This window comes from Juglans microcarpa x Juglans regia, chromosome 4D (genome assembly GCF_004785595.1).
Source record: "Juglans microcarpa x Juglans regia isolate MS1-56 chromosome 4D, Jm3101_v1.0, whole genome shotgun sequence".
Taxonomy (NCBI): domain Eukaryota; kingdom Viridiplantae; phylum Streptophyta; class Magnoliopsida; order Fagales; family Juglandaceae; genus Juglans; species Juglans microcarpa x Juglans regia.
Genome location: NC_054600.1, coordinates 26070253 through 26083977, shown reverse-complemented (window position 1 = coordinate 26083977; position 13725 = coordinate 26070253). Strand labels below are relative to the sequence as shown.

The window sequence follows — 13725 nt, the reverse complement described above, 5'->3', positions numbered from 1 at the left end:
GTGGTTCAGGCTCTTCCAACTTATTGCATGGGGTCTTTAGATTGCCAAAGTCCTTATTATGTGAAATTAACAGAATCATGCAGAATTTTTGGTGGAGCCATATGGATAATGAAAAGAAGATGCATTGGGTTTCATGGGGTCAGATGGGAAAAGTAAAAGGGGCAGGTGGCTTAGGCTTTAGAGACTTCGAGAGCTTTAACTTAGCCTTGTTGGCTAAACAAGGTTGGAGGCTCATTCAATTCCCTGATTCATTGGCAGCTCAGGTTCTAAAATTGAAATGCCACCCTTTGTCAGATTTTTTCCAAGCTAAAGTAGGCTCTCGACCTTCCTTTATTTGGAGAAGTCTACATGCTGCCAGGGGTTTGCTTGAGAAAGGATCTTTATGGAGATTAGGAAATGGTCAGGATATCAAAATATGGAATTGTAGGTGGTTGCCTCGCCCTTCAAGTTTTAAAATCCAATCTCCTATTTAGGTACTGCATGAAGATGCTCTAGTTGTTGAGTTAATTAATGTGGTGACCAAGCAATGGGATCGAAGTTTGGTCATTTCTGTCCTGGGAACTGAAATGGCTGACTTAGTATGCAAAATCCCCATTAGTGCATCAGGTGCTAGTGATAAACTGATCTGGCTTGGCACAAAAGATGGTAGTTTCTCAGTAAAAAGCGCATATCATAAACAGAAGGAGCTGTTGGATGTGGAAACTTCTCAAGTTGCACAGAAAACTAAATCTTGGACATGTAGCTGGAACTATCAGATCCCAAATGCTACTAAAGTCTTCTTGTGGAGAGCATGTATTGAGTCATTACCAACAAAATTAATCCTGTTTAAGAAGAAGATTGTTGATTCTCCTCTGTGCCCTATCTGCTGTAGGGAAGAGGAATCAACTACTCATGCTTTGTGGAGCTGCACCTCAGCCATGGATGTGTGGAGTCAAGGGCCAATGGTTTTCTAAAAGAGCTCTAGTAGAGTAAGTAACTTCAAGGACCTGGTTGAGCATCTACAGTGCACTTCAAATCAGATTTCTATGGAGGTTTTTTTTGTGATTGCTCGAGGCATCTGGATAAGAAGGAACAAATTTGTTTTTGATGACTTATTCTCCCACCCTACTAAGGTAGCCAAGCAGGGTTTAAAATCCTTGAAGGATTTCAAGTTAGCACAACTTATGTCAAGAAAGAGTGGCCCAGGGCATCAAACAGATTCCCATGTTTGGATCCATCCACCTGAATGGTGCATAAAAATCAATTGGGACGCAGCTTTATGTTCAACAAAAGACATAATTGGGATTGGCTTGGTGGCTTGTGATCACGAGGGCTCAATTTTGGCTTTTAAGAAACTGTCAACATCTGGTTTTATGGACCCTCTGTTAGCTGAAGCACAAGGAGGTTATCAAGCTGCTAGATGGGCCAGAGAATTGGGACTAAACTCTGTGATGTTGGAAGGTGATTTTCAACAAATTGTCAATGGCCTCAACCATCAAAGTGAGCGTTGGGATAATGTGGGAATGATTTTGTGTGACACTAAAGTATTATTATCAGAAATAGATCAATGGAAAGTAAGATTTGTAAGGAGAATGGGTAATTGTCTTGCTCACTATCTAGCCAAGAGTTCTCTTGAGCTGGCTGAGGATGTAATAGAGTTGGTTGAAAGACCACCTATGTAATCGTGTTTCCTCTAGTATCTTTATAAAGTTATGGAATGTTTTCTTTAAAAAAAAAAAAACTAGGGATAACTCTCTCCCAGCCCGCGTTCATTGACTTCGTCTCCTCCTCCCCTCTACTTGCCCAGGTCCTCTGTATAGGTTTATTTTCGATTTTCCTTTACTTTTTCCAGTGATAGTGCCAAGAGATTCCAATCTGCTACTTGCCAGCCATATCCGGCCATCACGCGTCCCTTCAAAGGAATCCCAGCCGCCAATCTATCTGACGATGGAAGAAGTGTGTCCAAACGAGTGGCAATTGTGGCACATGCGCGGCTTACAGTGCATGTGAGCCTCACGCACCACCTCTCCAGAAGGAGTTTCCTATTGCCATGCGCGACGCCACTGAGGCCAACGGCTTCCAATCTTTCAGATCCGCGTGCTCGTTTTGTTCTTAGTGTGGTGCGTGTCCCACACGTGCCACCACCGGTATATCGGATCATCTTTAGATTGTTATTCTCTTATGTTCTTGCTTTTCCTAACCAACGATTAAGATGATGTGATCGTGATAGTCTCTTACAGTTAGACCGGATCAACAAAATACAGCGCACATCTCTCGACTAAGGCTTTTTGTAATAGGTTTATAGCATGTTTATCAGATTATATTAAAACCGCTTTAAAGTGGCATCCCCATGTAGGATTGGGTTGGAGTCAAGTTTTTGGCTTAATAACCCGCCTTTTTATTTTTATTTTAGATGCTGCTTTTGTTGTGTTTGGGATGATTGTTAAGAACTCCCACCTCACTAAATTTTGTATCCTTGTAATCGTTTAGTTTATCTATACAATGCTTAACTTGTTGAGAAAAAAAAAACATGATACCACCTGCCAATACTTCAAACTCCAAATTTAAAGATCTCAATTGTCCAATCTAACGGTCGTTTGGATAGTGAGATGAGATGAGATAGTTTTAGATAAAAATTAAAAGTTAAATAAAATATTGTTAGAATATTATTTTTTAATATTATTATTGTTTTGATATATGAACAAATTGAATTTTTTATTATATTTTATGTAAAAATTTAAAAAATTTGTAATGATAAGATGAGATAAAACCGTTTATGTATTCAAATGGTGCTTAAAACTTCACTAATATTCACTAAAATAAATAAATTACCCATAAGATATTTTATACCCATAACATATATCATTGTGTTTTTTAAAAATCTATAATACAGGGATAATCATTTATAAAGATAATAAAAATAAATGGTCAAAGATTAAAATATAATGAAAAATGGTTTCCAAAATAAAGAACCATCAAAGAAAATGAGTGGCAGAACAATTCGGAGGGTGATTCTTACAAAATTTGAAGACGGCGGGTGCTTTAGCAAGTGCTACTATATTCTCACGTGCAGTGCACGCTATCAAAGAATCGCTGAAACAGTGGAAATCCTCGAATCACGAATCTTACGAACGGCGGCCATCTCTCGGCCCAACACTGTTGTTGTCATGCCAAGTTGCCAACCATGGTATGATGGCAGCGTGCGTCTCTTTTCCGAGTAAATTCCTAGCTCTTCTTTTTTCCCACGTGAAGCTCGATATCTGTTTGTCCTTCTGGCCGCTTTCTCCTTTTACTCTTACCAGTGCTTTAATACACTCTCTTGTCGTTAATCCGAACATAACTCATATTTCTTTGCAGAGGGTGAGATTGGTGATTGGTCCTCCATTTATCCTTCTCGGGTAAGATTGTTTATCTGGGTCTTTATTTTCACCTCTATCGTTCTTCTTCCTTTTATTTTTCTGGGGATTATGCCTTATGGTACTTGGCTCAATGGGTAATTTTTTTTTCTTTTTCCAGTAATTTATTAGTTTTAGGCTTTGGTTCGAGGAAGAGAATCCGATTCTTTTTATTTTATTTTATTTAAATAATAAGATGCTAGCTTTCTTTTATTGCTTCTTCTTGTTGTTTTTGTTGTTGTTGTTGTTGATGGGCTTCTTTTTTTTTTTTTTTTTTTTTTTTTATCGTTGTATTGATTGGTGATGAAACTGAAGGAACGGGAATTTCTGAAGTATATGGGTCAGTTTGGTTCTGATTTTCAGATGGAAGCTAAATGAAAAGCCTTTGCCACCTAACCATGTATCAGTGTTGCGCCTAGTTGAGTTGAGGTGTTTTGGCCCTTTGGGTCCCTAATGAGGATAGATATTATATTTAAAAAGAATTGAACATCGTTTTCCCCTTGCTGACTCCCGGAAAATCCAGTTAAGCATCAATGTTGAATTAGCTAGCTAAGTTTTGTTTGTTTTACTATATTCTGACTATATTCTGTCAGGACTGAGGCTTGGTCTCTGGGTCTATAATATGGTTCTGCACACATATGTTTTCTTTCTCAGATGGGAATCAATTATTTTGAGCTCTGATGGGTGATTCTTTGTTCTCAATTCTGCACAAACTCTGTGGCGGAAATTCTGCTTAAGATCGATCTTTGGGCAGGTGAAGAAAATTATTGTGCTTGATCAAAATGAATCTTATTTGGTTGATTTTGTCACTGTTTATCTATTCCGGGCTCCCATCTAGTTTTAGTAAGAATGTTTCTTCAAGACCAGCTATTGTGAATATTGGAGCTATTTTTACATTTGACTCTACCATTGGAAGAGTCGCCAAGATTGCCATAGAGGAAGCTGTGAAAGATGTCAACTCTAATTCCAGCATTCTCCATGGCACAAAACTTGTTGTAACCATGCAAAATTCCAATTGCAGTGGGTTTTTGGGCATGGTAGAAGGTACTTTATCTTACCAAGTTTCTTGCTTTATTTTTTTCTATTTTTATTATAGGCACGTATTCAATTCTGAGAATAATCTAATAATCCTAATCAGATGTCCTGACTATTATGTTTGAATTACAGCTTTGCAATTTATGGAGACTGATATAGTGGCCATCATAGGCCCGCAATCTTCTGTAGTTGCCCATATTATATCCCACGTTACAAATGAACTCCGAGTTCCTCTATTATCATTTGGCGCCACAGATCCCACTCTTTCTTCCCTTCAGTTCCCCTTTTTCGTCAGAACAACACAGAGCGATTTGTACCAAATGACAGCAGTAGCCGAGGTTGTTAATTATTATGGCTGGAAGGACGTAATTGCCATTTTCATTGATGATGACTACGGACGGAGTGGGGTGTCAGCATTAGATGATAAACTAGCGGAGAGGCGCTGTAAAATCTCCTACAAGGCTGGAATTAGCCCTGCGTCTGGAGTTAATCGGGGTGACATTATGGATCTTCTGATCAAGGTTGCACTAATGGAATCTCGGATTATTGTTCTGCATGTAAATCGTGACGCAGGATTCATGGTTTTCTCTGTAGCACAATATCTTGAAATGATGGGAAATGGTTATGTATGGATAGCTACAGACTGGCTCTCATCTGTTCTAGATTCTGCCGCTCCCCTTTCATCAGACACCATGGACTCAATGCAAGGAGTTCTTGTCTTGCGCCAACATACAGCAGATTCAGATAGAAAAAAAGCCTTCTTCTCTAGGTGGAGAAAGTTAACTGGTGGTTCTTTGGGGTTGCATTCGTATGGGCTTTATGCTTATGATTCAGTTTGGCTGGTTGCTCATGCTATTGATGCATTTTTTAACCAGGGAGGAGTTATTTCATTTTCTAATGATTCTAGGTTGCAGTCTATGGGAAGTGATAATCTCCACCTTGAAGCAATGAGCATTTTTGATGATGGAGCTCTTCTATTGCAGAGCATCTTGCAGAGTAACCTTGTTGGTTTGACAGGTCCTATTAAGTTTAACACAGATAGGTCTCTTATTCTTCCTGCATATGACATCATAAATGTGGTAGGATCTGGTTTTCGAAGGATTGGTTACTGGTCAAACTATTCTGGCTTATCAGTTGTGACTCCTGAGATGCTCTATGCAAGGCCTCCTAATCGTTCAATTGCAAACCAGCAACTATACAGTGTTATCTGGCCAGGAGAGACATCATTGAAGCCCCGTGGGTGGGTTTTCCCTAATAATGGGAAGCAACTGAGAATTGGTGTACCTAATCGAGCTAGTTACCGGGAGTTTGTATCAAAAGTGCGAGGGACTGATATCTTCAAGGGTTTTTGCATAGATGTATTTATAGCTGCTGTAAACTTGTTACCATATGCTGTTCCATATCGATTTATCTCTTTTGGAGATGGCCATGAAAACCCAAGCTACACAAAGCTTGTAAATTTGATCACAACTGGTGTGAGTATGATGTTACAAATCTGAAATTATATAAACTTTTTTTTTTTTTCTTTCGCTGGCTGAATCTCATTTCCCCGTTGCAGGATTTTGATGCTGCTGTTGGTGACATTACAATTGTCACAAATCGGACAAAGATTGTGGATTTTACACAGCCATTTGCTTCATCTGGACTTCTTGTTGTCGCCCCATTCAAAAAAATGAACACTGGTGCTTGGGCTTTCCTGCGGCCATTTGGTCGAAATATGTGGCTTGTCACTGCTTGTTTCTTCCTTTTCATTGGCATTGTTGTGTGGATTCTGGAGCATAGAATAAATGATGAATTCAGGGGCCCTCCTAGAAAACAACTTATAACCATTCTATGGTGAGTTATTTTCAGTGCTATATTAATTAGATGTCCATATAATAAATGTATATATTATTATATATACGTACATGCATAATTGCGTATGTACATAAAAATACTTATTAATTAGGAGAGCACAGCTCTTAATAGCGGTATATTGGAGGGAATAGTTGGTCATAAATATTATTTTAATGTTGCGCAACACCATAACGACATCTATTCGGCATATCTGCTAGATAATATGTAGACATAAGACATCAATTGGGCGGATGGTCTGGGTGGCCACATTCTGCATACACTTATTGTGCATTCACCTTACTAGATGCATTCACCTTGTCTGGCCATGTATATTGTGAAAAATTGGTCTGTTTTCTGAAGATGTAGAGATCTGGGGAAGCTGAATTGTTCATTAGACTGAGAACTTTCGATTTCTGATACATATAAAAGGCTCCAGTATAATGGAATTTCATGTAGGTGTCTTGGATGTTGGGAAGTGGGGTTTAGTGGATTCCTTTTCTTTACCCTGCCTTCTGCTGTACAGCTAAATTGCTAATCTCTCTCTCTTAATACCATTGAGGTGTATTAAGGGTCCTCTAACTTATGCCACACAATTTTATAGAATGTTTTAGATTAGTCACCTTCTAAACACATAGAACATCATTGTAATCTAAATATTTTTTTCTGATCAGTCTCTTGTTTACTAAACTTTCAGGTTTAGCCTCTCAACCCTGTTTTTCGCCCATAGTAAGGAGAAGTCAGGTCCTTGATTCCTTTCATAAACTTAGTGCAGTGTTTTTATTGTATAATTTCTCTCTATCCCTTTTGCAGGAGAAAACACTGTGAGCACCCTTGGTCGAGTGGTGCTAATCATTTGGCTTTTTGTGGTTTTGATTATCAACTCAAGCTATACAGCTAGTCTGACATCAATCCTCACAGTGCAGCAGCTGTCTTCTCCTATTAAAGGGCTTGAAAGCTTGAAGAAGAGTGGTGAGCCAATTGGATACCAAGTGGGTTCCTTTGCAGAACATTATTTGGAGGAACTTGGCATAGCCAAATCTAGGCTTGTTGCCCTTGGATCACCTGAAGAATATGCTTCAGCCCTTTTGCAAGGTCCTAAGAAAGGTGGTGTTGCAGCAATTGTTGATGAACGTCCTTATGTAGAACTATTTCTCTCTAGCCAGTGCAAATTCAGGGTTGTAGGTCAAGAGTTCACGAAAAGCGGCTGGGGTTTTGTGAGTATCTGTTCTGCAGAAGCATTTTTAATGAAAAGTTCGATAAATTTTCAATTAAAATAGTAAGAGATATGTTGAAGAAATCAGAAAGGGCTGCAAAACACTCCCTTTATATGGTCACTGAAAAATGTTATTTACTTGTCTTTCTTGTAACAGGCATTTCCACGGGACTCTCCCTTAGCAATTGACATGTCAACTGCAATTCTACAACTGTCTGAGAATGGTGATCTCCAGCGTATCCATGATAAGTGGCTGATGCGAAGCCCTTGCAGTTTAGAGACTACTGAAATTGAATCAGACCAGCTTCAGCTTAAAAGCTTCTGGGGCCTCTTTCTTATTTGTGGGATAGCTTGTTTCTTTGCTCTATTAATCTATTTCTTGCAGATAATACAGCAGTTATGCCAAACTGCTCCCTCTGATTCTATTTCAGCTGGTTCAAGTAAGTCGGTCTCTAGGCGTGTCCGGAGATTGTTATCGTTGATGGACGAGAAGGAAGACCCCTCAAATAGTGTAAGTAAAAGAAGGAAAGTGGAAAGATCAGTCTCCGCCAATGATAAGGGCACTGAGCTGGGAACTGGCAATCTCAGGAGGCAAACAGAAATGGCTTCTGGGACCAACATTAATAGCTAGCTCGAGGGATTGACAATATTGTTTTTCATTACATGAGAGTGACTAGATTATTATAATTGTTTATGATCATGTGGCTGTATAACTTCTTTTTTTTTTCTAGCACCAAAAAGGGTGCTTTACTTTATAGGAATATATAATCATGTGCTAGCTGGAAGCTGCTGCATTTTGCGTGCCACGATTTTGGTTCAAGGGATTTCGATATGCCAATGTAAAGCTGATTTCGAAATACACTTCAGATTTCCGACTGTCAGTACTTGATCTGGTCTAAAGATCCGTTACATTATTATAATGTCTATGGTTAGCTATACACGCACACATTGAGAAAATAAAAAAGATACACACTTCCATGCATGCATGCCCAATATATATATATAAATATATATATATATGTTGCAGTAAAAATGAGACCTAATATAACTGTGTTTGTTCTTAAAAAAATAAGGTATTACCGTAAAATTTGGAGACTGCTGAACTTCTCACGAGGAGTGATCAGTACTGCTCGTGAAACGCTTCGAGCCTTTGATGGAATTAATATGTAGAATAAGATTTTTCTGAGAAGCAAAACGATGTGCAGAGATGGGGGAGGGAGGGAGAACGATTCGGAGGGAGGAAGATTTCAGAAGAAAAGAGCTGGTCTTGCATGCACGTGAGTTCATGATAATTTTTCCTAGAATGCCTATGTGTCATTCATCTATTGGCTGGTGCAAAAATGAGTTTGATACCCATCCGGCTGGAAGCTTTCCCTTACTACATTAGGGGAATGTACGTTTTTTTCATTGAGTTTAGGACGTTATATTGTGTGTGTTGGAGTCAGCTGGCTTTCTTCGCGCGCGTTTCGATTGGGAAAAATGAGACATCCATCCCGTTTTGTTAACTTCTAAATAGGCAGACCGACCGTTTGTTTAAGAACAGGCCTAGACAGCTTGTAGATGTGAACAAGAACGAACAGATTCCACTCCGTTAAAAGAGCGACATCTTTTTCAAACATAAAAGCCTTTGATTGGGGAGACGTTTTTCCTCAACTTTAACCATGTGCATGCATCCATCTTTCTCTTCTCCCAATGAAAAGACTCTTTTTTTGATTGAATAGCAGTACTCCATTCTTTTGTTTTTTTTTTTTGTTTTGACACACAAACCAAACCAAATATTCAAAATCCCCCACAAGATCAAAGCGTAGTCCGATTCTTTTGAAGTTTGGTACGTAGTGATCTCTAAATCAAGCCAAATCCAATCAATATTCCTGCTGATGATCATATAACATATTTGACATCTTACTTTAACCGATAGTACCAGCAATTAAACAATAACAAAAGCTGTCAACCACATAATTAACACCTCTGTCTTTCCTTGGTCTTTGAATCACTGTTGAGGATACCGGCATGTTCCATAACCTAACCAGTGACAATAAAACAAACCGAAAGACAGTCAGTACTACATATTTAATCAGAAATCATATTTAAATGAAAATCAGAAAGAAAGATGCTTTGTTTATTCATCTATAATGGCATAGCATAAGAAATTAGTAGAACTGCAAGAAGCAGAAATATATTACTAATGTCGGATCTGGGTTGGATCAACGATCAAAAATCTTGTGGTGGAACTAACTAAAAATAGAAAAAAAAAAGTGATCATCATAAAAAGAAAATGTAGCTCGATCGATCTGATCATGTACTTACTTGGATCACTGAAGGTAACAAGCCCAGTGCCCTTGAAGTCACAGTTCCAGTAGTTCCTTCCATGCATCTGATAATAATTGTTCATGGCATATGATGCATGTGCAAGAAGCTTGTTAGGCTCAGAGCAATCTCCACTCTCATAAATCTCCCTGCAGTCCACACCACCAGGCCCACAGCAAAAATCCAGCACAGCTTGAAGTACCTTCTCATCGGCATGCGGCTTGGCAATGCACCAGACCGATGGACCTCTGGCTCCTCCACCGGAAACTTTCTCACCAAACCCAAATGTCCCTCCGTTGCTACAAAACTGGCAGCTCAGGTCCACATCGTATACCTTAGATCCATCCCCATTAAAGATCCCAAAATTTCTCTCACTCACACTCCCTTCTTTTTTGTTCTCATTGAACAAAGCAAACACAAAGATCTCAATCTTGTCTTTAGGCTTCATGGGTGTCCCTCTATAAGATTGGGCACGCTCTATCAACCTAGTGTTGTAAGTCTTTGCATTTTGTGGTGTGGCCGCTATATCGCCGTGGTCACCCTTAGACGGCCACCCGGACTCCGATACCGTAATATCAATCGTCTGGTTTCCAAACCCTAAAGCAGTGATGGCTGACCTAATAGCATCAATCTGTGCATCCAACATGTTTCCGTAAACATAACCTTTAGGGTCACGGACGCCGTGGGTTGCGTTTCCCAGCAATGCATACTCTAAACTGATCGTTCCCGGGTTGTCCCGGTACGCGAAATATGGGTAAGCATTGACCAGAAAGGGTGCACCCGTGTCCGCTAGGAAGCCAACTATGGAGGTCATCGTTGGCATGAGATTCAGGGCAAAAGTAGAACCTGAGGGAGGAAACGAAGAAGCAAGAACAGCCATGCCATGTGGGGTCGTGACCTTGATTTTGCGGTCCAGCCCCCTGGCTACTAGCACTGCATGCACGTTCTGCATGGCTTGGACCAACTTCTTAGGTTCGAGCTTCTCATCGTCCGTGGTTAAGTACTCGTTACCAACGCAAATGGCGACGATGGAAGTGGCGGGGATGAAGGGCACGACACGGGAGGCGAGCCACTCGTCTGCAGTGGACACGTCGGAGCTGATGTTAGCTACGTGGTAGTTCTCGACGGCAACGATGAGGTCGATGCCTGTGTTTGAAAAGGCTTGGAGGATCTCAGGGTTGGTGTCATAGATTTTGACCTTGTCAATGAGGGTAGATTGGAGGAGCTGGGCTACTTTCTTGGGTGAGGGGAGGTTGTTTCCGAGGGTACCGTAGTTTATACCGACACCATAAACGGTTAGCAAAGGGTTGAGAAGGATCAGGAGGAAGAGGAAGAGAGGAAGCTGGAGGTGGGCTGCGGCCATGGCTTAGTTTGAGCAAGTGGTAGTACTCGGCAGTAGTGTGGAATATTTTGGTTTGGGAAGGTGAGATATATCCTCTTAGCTAGGACACACAATTCTGATAATTACATATCTACATAATATATATATTTATATATATATATATATATATATATATATATATATATATAGATCAAGAATCTTACGATTGGACTATTCTTTTTTATTTTATTTTTTTGGATTAAATATAATACCATCTTTTTTTAAAAAAAAAAAATCACTTATCTCACATGTTTTTGCTTGAATTCATACAGAATAATGAATATAGGGTGAAAATTACATATACCTTTTTACTCACAATATTATTTAATGTTGGAGTACTAGTTTCCAAACTACTTTTTTTTTTTTTTTTTTTGTCTTGTACCATATATGATTCAATATTCAAGTCTATCGGTTAAAATTGTGGTACGTAGGTGACAGATTTTTGTCAATTTTAATACAGATATATTTTATAAATGATCCGTACGTAGATGTCAGTTAAAAAAACATAAAGAATTAAGGATGTAAATTGGTCTTAAATCGATGTTAATAATATGTACGTACGTGGATCAAATATATAAATATGTGACATGAATTATATTCACTCCCATGCACCGATGATCTCTCTCTTTAATTGTATTCTAATCATGATCTCGTATGAGATTTTCTTTAAATTAAAACATACTAGTATCCGGAACATGTACCACGTCCACTTTATGCCAATTTCTTATTACTGATTTTTATATATTTTCCTGGCCCTGTTTTTTGGGGCATACTTTAGGAAACAAAATGATAAGAGAGAGAGAGAGAGGGTTAGGCCTACATGACCTGCTTTGGCAGTGAGGTCACAGTAATTGAAAAAATAAAATAAATAATGTGGCATAAATGGGAAAGGTCGACCCTACAGGGAAAGACTTCAAAGGAGAAACAGTAGTGTATAGTTTGTCAGAGAATGGAACGGTACTACTAAAATTCAAAGTCCAGATTAAAGGTGGCAATTTTACAGTGTAAATGATGATGCGGCTGATCATGATGATGATTGCCTTGCCTATATATTCATGTGTATCACTGAAAAGAGGACAAAAAATTAAATAAAAAATGCCTAAAGTTCCTGAAAGCGCGTTTTCAGATTGTTCTGTATATATATGTAGTTCTCGTAGCTATAATCCACTTACAATAACCTATATTTTAAATATTTTATAAAAAAAATAACACAAAAAGTCAAAAATTCATAGCTAAAAAAAAGAGTCATGCAAAAAGAGAGGGGGAGGGTAGAACGATTAGCAGAAACAGTCAAGGGAGGTACATTATATTTGTCAGGAATCTTTTTGAGAACATAGGCTCTCCAAATGCATGACTCTTGACTGCTTCTCAAGGTATTTTGCTACACATTCATTATTTTACCTTTATTGTTGATGTGTGGGTTGTGACAGTAAATAATAATTGATATATAGTAATTTTTTTTTAAATTTAAGATAAAAAAAAAATGAACGCCCTTTTTATTATTTTGCATTCAAAGGGTAGGGTAGGGTAGGTACTACAGGTGCCAATCTTATTATAATTGGGGTACAAATAAAATAAATTGTATAAATTATTTTAAAACTTGAAATGATAGATAAGATTTTAGATAAAAAAAAAAAAATAACATTATATTTTTCTTTTCTTTATACCTGCCTTCATTTCATGCAGACATAATTATTGAAAATATGGAAAGAAAGGTTTACTAGGTTTGAAAATAAAAATAGGTTTTTGGGTCCTACCAGGCAAAAGTATGTCTGGAAATTTGAAGGGATTACAGTTCACATGCCACTGTCAGCTACTGCACTACTTGCCCTTTCGGTTCAAACTGCTATCATTTGACAATCTCCACTCAATTCAGATGGAGAGGTTGAACTTAAATACGAAATGAATGTGTTGTTCTTCTGCATACTATGTAATTATTTATATAAATGTTAATTTTTAAAATAATGCCAAATACAACTTTAAAACTTGCAAATCTTGTATACTTTATTTGAAATAAATTAAGATCCATCGTTTTAAATAAATGATTTTTTTTCATGTAAATTTTAAATTTATCTATTTTTTTCAAAAAGTACGTAGAATTTACTCACCTTAAAATTGCTAGATCTTTTACGATAAGACTAGAGTAACATGCGTAAGCATCTAATAAAGAGAAATAATAGTTATAGATGTAAGTATGCAAACGCCGTATAATTATTTAAAAAAAATAAATAAATACAAAATTTATATAAAATAAATATTTTTTTAATAGTAAATTTCACTCTTTTATAAAATAATTATACAATACTTATATACTCTATAACTGTATATAACATTCCACCCTAATAAATAATAAATTTCTCACTATTTTCTTTGATTTTAACCCGGCGCCCGTTAAGCAATCAAGGGAACGAAATTCAAAAAGATTCTACAGCATTTAAAACTTCAACAAGAAAAGTTGACCCCAAACAATGAAAAATTACAAAGGTAAATATCAAGATGTTTGAAAATTAAGTAGTGTAAGAAATGCTTTTTAAGATTTAGAATAAGAAAAGATAGTACATCTAATTGACAAATGAACC

The 13725-nt window shown here is 37.8% G+C and overlaps 2 protein-coding genes across 3 annotated transcripts; one reads left to right on the top strand and one right to left on the bottom strand.

Moving 5' to 3' along the window:
* Window positions 1–3219: 3219 nt before the first annotated feature.
* On the top strand, window positions 3220–8339 carry LOC121259949 (glutamate receptor 3.3-like). Of its 2 annotated transcripts, none has more exons than XM_041161781.1 (7): window positions 3220–3377; window positions 3968–4418; window positions 4542–5884; window positions 5968–6245; window positions 6940–6971; window positions 7056–7459; window positions 7616–8339. In XM_041161781.1, exons 2-7 carry the CDS (start codon window positions 4157–4159, stop codon window positions 8087–8089), a joined length of 2793 nt encoding a protein of 930 aa, XP_041017715.1. In that variant the 5' UTR covers window positions 3220–3377; window positions 3968–4156; the 3' UTR covers window positions 8090–8339. The 2 variants fall into 2 exon arrangements, with proteins under 2 accessions (XP_041017715.1, XP_041017716.1); XM_041161782.1 differs by having other exon boundaries at window positions 3222–3377; window positions 4029–4418.
* Window positions 8340–9294: 955 nt separating this feature from the next.
* LOC121259984 (glucan endo-1,3-beta-D-glucosidase-like) lies at window positions 9295–11236 on the bottom strand. The gene is made up of 2 exons (XM_041161826.1): window positions 9766–11236; window positions 9295–9480 (listed from the first exon to the last, which is right to left on the bottom strand). The coding sequence occupies exons 1-2, from the start codon at window positions 11126–11128 to the stop codon at window positions 9449–9451; spliced, it is 1395 nt and encodes a 464-aa protein (XP_041017760.1). The 5' UTR covers window positions 11129–11236; the 3' UTR covers window positions 9295–9448.
* Between the last annotated feature and the right edge of the window lie 2489 nt (window positions 11237–13725).